This window comes from Aedes albopictus, chromosome 2 (genome assembly GCF_035046485.1).
Source record: "Aedes albopictus strain Foshan chromosome 2, AalbF5, whole genome shotgun sequence".
Taxonomy (NCBI): Eukaryota; Metazoa; Arthropoda; class Insecta; order Diptera; family Culicidae; genus Aedes; species Aedes albopictus.
In genome coordinates, this window is record NC_085137.1 from 82,380,657 (window position 1) to 82,388,552 (window position 7,896).

At 44.7% G+C, this 7,896-nt stretch overlaps 1 protein-coding gene across 1 annotated transcript; it reads right to left on the reverse strand.

Moving 5' to 3' along the window:
- Positions 1-390: 390 nt before the first annotated feature.
- LOC109430785 (amphoterin-induced protein 2-like) lies at positions 391-6,151 on the reverse strand. Its single transcript, XM_019706858.3, has one exon. It carries the CDS (start codon positions 3,316-3,318, stop codon positions 868-870), a length of 2,451 nt encoding a protein of 816 aa, XP_019562403.3. The 5' UTR covers positions 3,319-6,151; the 3' UTR covers positions 391-867.
- Positions 6,152-7,896: the final 1,745 nt, after the last annotated feature.

Sequence of the window (7,896 nt, forward strand, 5' to 3'; positions counted from 1 at the left end):
CGATTTCATTTACTTTTTAGTATTTTTTTTGCTTTATTTCTCTTTCCTTGCTAAAAGATCGTTTACTAAGGTATGTAGGTTTTTCGCTCCGTACTAGCATTATCTTCTCTTTTCCGCAAATGTTTACAGTTTTACAACTTTTCTCGTTTTTTGTTTTCTTTTTTCTGCGAGATCCTCTGAAGAACCCATGAGAAAATTCTTCGTTTCATTTCAAAGTCTTTGGTTTCGTCTTTCCTCCGAGTGTTTTCTTCTTTTTTTGTTTTGAATTTAAATTAACTTTATACAAGTTTTCTTTTTTTGTTTTTCATATATAAAACTAGCCTAGTATTTTTTTTAGTTTTCTCTCGATTTTTTTTCCAATTTAACCATTTATATACTTTTTTATGTTCAGTTTTGTTTTCCTTGAATGTGTATATATAATTTATTCTTTCGCTATAATTATATAAACTAGTTTCTGTTCTGTACACCTATTTAATTACCGTTTTTCTGATTTATTAATTAAATTACAAGTCTTTTTCATTTCCAGAAGAGGATGACCTTTGCGAGGGCTTCCTTCGTACGCCCTTTTCACATAATCCGCCTGAATGCGAGCCTCGAGATTCGTACGTACACTGCGTTTGTCTTCAGAGACAACATCTCATTTGTGTTTACAACATTTACTAGTTTTACTCAGTCGACAACCCCGATAAGGAAAACTTGGTGAAAACTTCTCTGCTGCTCAGCCTCGTATTTCCAACCAGGGAATTTTTAATCAAACAACCGCGCGCTCATGCGAGTGAAAAAATGTATACAAAATAAACAATAAACGCTCTCTGTCAACCGTTCGTTCGTATCACACGCTTAAAAACAAAAACTTTAAAAAATTGACTACACATCAGTACCGCATCCTTCCTGATAGCCCTCGTCTGGAGAGTTCCGACTGTTGGATAATGCACGTTTCAAGGCCGTCACTGGAGGCAGCACCGGTACGCCGCCTTTCTGCCACACTCGGAGCGTTTTCGCGTTCATCGGCATGCTCCCGGTGCTACCGTGATGTGCCGGCTGTATACTGCTGAGTTTGTTGTGCAACTGCTCGGCCCCGGGCACGATGGGCAGCCCGTAGTCCGAGGGATATCCACCGCCGCTGGTAGTGTTGGTACCCCCGATAGTGGCAGCAGTGGTGATTCCCCCTACGGCACCTGCTACGCTGGAACCACTGCTGCTTCCTCCACCGCCGATGGTTCCACTGCCTCCGAAGTGCGTCCGCGGAAACGTCCGACTTAGATAGTCTACCGAGGAGGTCTCGTCGTCCAAGTTCATCATATTGTTGTTAGCACCAATGATGGGGATCTTGTCCGAATAGGCAGTGTAGCCACCACTCGCGATCGTGGGACCGGAAGCTCGCGCTAGCAGCATATCGCTAGTCTGCTCCAGTGCTGACGTAAGGTTGGAGCTGTGCGTTTCCCATAGACCGGACGGATACAGTGAATCACAGCCAGCTCGACTGTATTCGCCACTACCGGGCCGCTCGATGGGATCCATCAACGAAAGAGTATTGAGCGCACTGACTACGTTCGCCGATAGGGATGTATTTGTGGCGCTGTTGATGGCGCTGTTAGTAGTTTCGAGCAGACCCGGTCCTCCGCCGGTATTGGCCAGATCGCCAATGCTTCCGAGGCGTTTCGTGTCGTTGATCAAATCTGGGTTATTCCCAGCGGACGAATGCGTTGGCGACACGAAACAGTTTCCGGATGCGATCAAGCTGCCACCGGCGTCGTAATGGGACGTCGAGTAAGGCAGATCAGTCAATCGAGGCGGTTTCTGCACCGGGTTGGCGCACTTTAGATCGCCGGAGTTTTTTCGATCTGGAGAATGGACATCATTAATAGGTGTGCTCACCTTGCCATTTACATTACTAGAAGGACTTACAGAAGTGATCACCTCGACCTGATTCGGAGTTTTCGTGTCCGGCATCGGTATCCGTCGCAATCGTACCAACAGGAATAATATGATCAACAGAATGAACAGAATCAGGATCACCAAGGCGGCACTCAGACCAATGATTTGTTTGTTTTCGATCGCGAACCCAATATCGCGTACTACCACATGCAGGGTAAAGTTAGCTTCGGCTGTGCCGGCTCGGTTTTCTACTACACAATAGAACTCGTTGGAGTCCGTTTCTTGGGCGTTGGTCAGCACCAGTCGGCTACGCTTTTCAAAATTGCCTTGCTCGTATACGTATACTCTCTGGTGGGAGCTGAATTGTGAATTGTTGTGCAATAGCTTTCCGTTCCAGTACCAGTTGACGTTGGCAGATGGAACGGCACTAGTTCTACATTCGATGCTTGCGTTTTCACCGGAATAAGCTTGAATGTATCTTCGAACCGGAAGCATCTCCGGTTTGCAAGCAAAGTCATCTACTTGGAGCTCGTAGAAAGACTTACCAATAATTCGCTCAGGTCCACCTGCGCATACCGGGGGAATTGTGTAGGGAATCTTGTTATCCGTCAGCCAAACCTTGGCTGCCCGTAATCTACAATCGCATACCCAAGGGTTTTCATGGAGTTCAACTCCGTGAAGTTTGTTCAATGTTTCTATCGTTTTAGGCCGTAGTTCTGACAACTGATTGCCATTGAGTTTGAGCGTGTGCAGTGAGCTAAGCCCTTCAAATGCTTGCGGTGCGATGGTTTGGATTTCGCAGTACGCAAGATCCAGCTTTGTGAGACTTGTGACGTTCCGAAAGGCGTGCGATTCGATTTTCTGTATGTGATTTCGAGCAAGCGTGAGATCTCTGAGCGATGGTATGAACTGGAATGCTGCCGTTGGAACTGCTGTGAGCAAGTTCAGTGACAGATCTACCTCAACCAGATTGGTCAAACCGGCAAAAGCTCCATCGTCAATCTGCCCGATGCGACAATTGCGCAGGAAAAGCTTTTGGAGATTGAGCAGATTCGCTTTGCTGAACACCTCCTTGGGTAGGATCTGCAGATTGTTGCCCGACATATCGAGTACTTGCGTGGTGTGGTCAATATGGGTTGGAATGAATATTAGTTGCTTATCGATACATTCAACCGCCTGTTTGCCGCCTTTCCATTTGCATTGGCACACTGCTGGACAGCTTCGCTCGGCACCCGTTCGGACAATGCATGCGGTCAGTAGGAGCAGCATCACCGCCAAAGCACCACTTGAGAAGATGGACGAGATTGAGGATGTTGATGTTTTCGTACGATGAGAGTGCGTTTTCGTCCGGTCTGTGCTAATGATGTCCGGCTCTGGTGCCATAGTCGTCGATTCACTTCTGCTGATACTGAAGCAATGCCACCGTTGTTGTTCAGTCATGATTTGCGTTTGAGACGACCGAGCTTTTCCGTTGCTGATGATGGCGAATAAAGAGATCACCGGGGTGTTTGATGTGTTACGGTTCTTGCTGTTGATGTTGTTCTTCTATGTTTCGACTGGACGATGATATTCGGTGCACGCGAACTGGCATGAGTATTCGGTGTTGCTGGTGGTGAGATGAATCAGTACCGACAGAATGTGCCAAATACTAGCAGCATGCGATATGCTACCATCAATCTCAGCTTTGCTGTTGGTTCTCGTGACGAGGGAGGCACTATCATAGTCTGCTTGTCCGCTCGTATACAACGGCTAACGATGATGACGATGATGCAGAGCACAGACTTTCATCTATGTTTGCTTTTCGCGCTGATGGTCTCCGTTCGTCCTTATCGTAGCGATCTAAAGGAATTAGGCGAGTTTCCTTCCTTCGCTAGGCACAGGCATCGAGCGTATAAAAAGGATTTTTGGATTTAGTCAGCAGCCAGCTTTCGTCTCCTCTTTTTTGCCGAGAATGGAATGAAGGTACACGATCTAGATAATCGGTTTCAGAGCATGATAATTGCACACAATGCCTTCGGTCATTCTGTCCTTTGAACGCGATGAGGATTACAAATTATTAAGCTTATTATCAAGAGGATTAGACAATTTTCGCCTCTGTTCGCTTAGTTTGTCCAGCTGAGTACACTAACACGCACAATGTAATCACTCGCGTCTGTTCAATGTTTGATCGGTCTACGCAGATTATTCTTCCTTGTTCTTCGACGGGGTTTTTGATCCAGTTTATTGACGTCACACTCCTAATCACATTTAATCCGAGTGAATGCTCTCTGTCGGAGTTGTTTCGTAGCACTGTTTCACCGATTTAGAATTTCCATAGTATCGTTACTTCTAAATGAACGTCCGTTGCTTTCACTATCCAAACACATTTCTCATTTGAGCGGGTGTTTTTGATCCTTTTTCGTTTTCGTTAATGAGCACTAAAGTGAATTTCGCCGTTCCACCTTATTTTCTTCTTCTTTTTGCTACTTCGGCTCACGCAATTGATTTTTCATGGAACTATTTCTTCGTGGTCTTTGTCAGCCACAATCGGATCTACGGAATTTCAATCACCACGTTACAATTTATCATGATTCGATTAAACGATAGCCCTCTTCAGCACTGGACTTTATTTCGATGCACTGTGCCCACCTTTCTTCTTTCGGTTCGCGTGTTTCCAGACTTCTCCCACCAATGTACGATGAAGTGGCGAAAAAACATAAAAAAATCAATTTGATTCATAAATCTATTTTTTATTCACTGGTAATAAATCCAATTTAATCCTTGTTATGTGTGTGCCTCGTACGAAAATTTATTACGTAATACGTTCGGGAGTCGGCTCGGGTGTGAGATCCTGGCGCACACGGTTTAATGGCCAACAACTCCGTCTCTCCTGGATCACACACGGGTTTGTTTATATGCGTGAGAACGTTCGACCGGAACAATTGGCAAACCACAAAAGCCCCGAAAAAAACTACTCGGAAATTGAATATTTCATAATCCTTTTTTGCGGTTCGTTTTGGTTCTTGCTCTCCGGGTTTCCTTCCTATCTTTTAATCTCAAAAGGCCAGACGACACAGGCTACACCATTCATCTATTTGTTTTACGTTACGATACACTCACAACCCAATGTTTACATGAGTCCATTCGCAAATCCTTGTGGTCATCCGCACTCCTCACACGCTTCACCAAACCACCACCTTCTTCTCCCACGGTGCTTTTCGCATGCCAGCCTGAGGAAAGCACTTAATCTCAGGCGGTTTGCTTTCTTCCAGCTTCCGTTCCGAAATTGGCTTTTGAAATCTTAATTCACCTCCAATCTCTCTCTGGAAAACGATAATTACGTACTTCCGCTCTACAGCACTCGAGACCTGCCGAAATTCGAGGGCATTCCCACTTTTTTCTCGTATCTTCCCAGTGCCAGCATTTCTTCGGCGGCTTCTTCGTGTGCATTAACGCGTTCCTACAACTGCGATTGATTTTTCCACTCTTCACTTCTCATCATTGCCGCCTTCCACTTCTGCTTCATTTGCTGCTTTTGCAGCCCAGTTGCGTGTCGATATTAATGTTCGTCTTCCTCTGTGTTCTACCGGAGCGAGTTCAACACTCTGCACACCAATTTACTTCCTCCCCTTGGGCAAGAAATGAAAATTTTCGATGGGTCAAAATTGCTTCCTTCTCTTATTAGGTTTCACCTTTTCACTCTTTTCATCGGATGCTTCCCAACCTTTCTGCCAGCCACACACTACACCGAGAGATAAAAACGCCACGCACGGGATAACAAGCACGTCCGAAGCGCACGGTAAACAAGCATTGACTGAATCTTCGTCTGCACGCAAAACACACGAGCCTTGCGTACTAGTGCCCAAAACGAAGCTGCAAATCAATTTCCAGTCGGATCGCTCTCCGTCGCAAAGAGAGAATCCAAACTGCCCTTCTCTCACAGTAAGCGCCTTTATCGAGCACAGCCTTAATTATTGATTTGCTGCCTATCCGGCTACGTTGAAAAGCGTAGATCCTCAATTATCTCTGCATAGTGCCTTCAATTTGCTCGCTCTCTTTCGGTCGAATTTGCTCCCTCTCTCACTGGCACAGGGTGCCGCCACTGTCGGAGTTCACCCGATCTCAACACATACAAAGCGCCTTCGTGCCGGTCATGCGCATCTTCATCTCGTCCATTCCGTGTTCTGTGCTCTCCCCGAACCTGGCACAGTACTGTTCTACTCTCGCTCTACTTTCAGAATCCATGCAGCTGTCGGAGTTGTGTCGGATCAAAACAAAAAATCCTTCCCCGTTCGGCCGTATTTACCATCACCACCACCAGACACTTCCATTTTTTATGCTGACACCGACGACTGGTGGTGGTGTTGCTGCTGTTATTGCGGCGGCGGCGGCGGCTGCGGAAGAGCCGATTTGTGCTGAATCAACATACGAAACTGCAAAACAACATATCCCATGCGTGTTGATGGAGATGAAGCAAAAAATAAAAGGGAGATGGGAAGCATGTGGGGATCCATCGAATTAGGAAACCAACAGCAACACAACATAGCCCCAGCCAATGGCAGCCAGCACATCTGCCCCGGTTTGTTAGTCGGCGGCAGTAGGTCGGTCGGATGACAAACAGCCGGAAGACCTACCGAACGAACGAACGGTAAAGATGAATATAAGGTAGAGGAACGGGAAGCCCTTGAAGCGATTTTGAGTGGTGACTTTAAGCTTTTCGGAACAGCTGAGGGGAGGATAAAATTGATCATCGCCGAGGCATCCACGTTCCAAAAACTGCAACGTATTGGCTTTCAATGTTTTTGTTGGGAATACTTTTGAGACACATTTTCGCATTCGATTTTGTACCTATATGGAGTTCAACGCTGAACGAGTGCTATGCTAGAATCTAGAACATGTAAACAGTGATTTTTAAAGTTATTTAGTTATTCGCAGACTGCATATGTTGCAATCTTGCCTACCTCAGTGTATTAACAGACGCTCGGAGATCGGTTAAAAAATTATTGGATTTGATCGGTAATTCAGAAAATAGCTGAGTGTTCGGTAAATTTCTGCAGATTTACCGAATAATGTAAACAAAATTACAGACCTGATTTACCGAAATCGGTGATTTTGTTTTGTAAAATGATTTTGATCGGTAAAAGAGCTCTTACGCCGAATTCGGTAAAAGAAAGTCGGCAATGTGATCTAAGTGTGTTGCTTGTGTGTGGGCTTTAGGACAGAAGGTCGAAGGACAAATGGTCGATGGACAAAAGGTCGAATGGACAAAAGGTCGAATGGACAAAAGGTCGAACGGACAAAAGGTCGAATGGGACAAAAGGTCGAATGGGACAAAAGGTCGAATGGGACAAAAGGTCGAATGGTTCATGTTCATGCTCATTGAGAGAAACATTATGGTGCTTTTATAGTAATCATATGTATTTCAGCCGCTGACATTTCTATAGGAAATTTTTCCTTTTGTTTATAGGCTATTCTTTCAAGTTGTGTTGGTGTAGTATTTAATGGCAATTTAGTTTGATGTTTTGTTCAGTAATTTTTCCTTCTTAAATTCTAGGCTGTTCTTTTAAGTTTTGTTACTGAATAATTTATCGACTATTTAGGTACTTATAATTTAATCAGAAATTTTGCCTTCTTTAATTCAATAGCTGTTCTTTCTATCTCTACTGCAGAAAAAATTACTACTTGTGATTAGTGATCATCCGGGATGATTCATCCCCTCTTGGATTTATAGGTAGTTCCGACGAATTACACTGTATAAGTATAAATAATTTCTTCGAATTTCGACTGCTGATGATTATGTTGGGAGGTATGGCGTTCAGTCTTTGCAAGAATAACTCAAAAACGGATTCTTAAGCTTTCATAAGTTATTCCCCCAAAGATTGAAAGCCATACCTCCCAGCCCGTGAACCGTATAGTACATTTTTTTCATTATAGGATTTTGGAGGCTTCCAAAAAGCTTCAGAGTATTTTTCGGCGGATTTCACAAACGTTACGGAGGCGTTATATGGCGTTTTTGGGGGTTTCGGAGGGCCTGAGGTG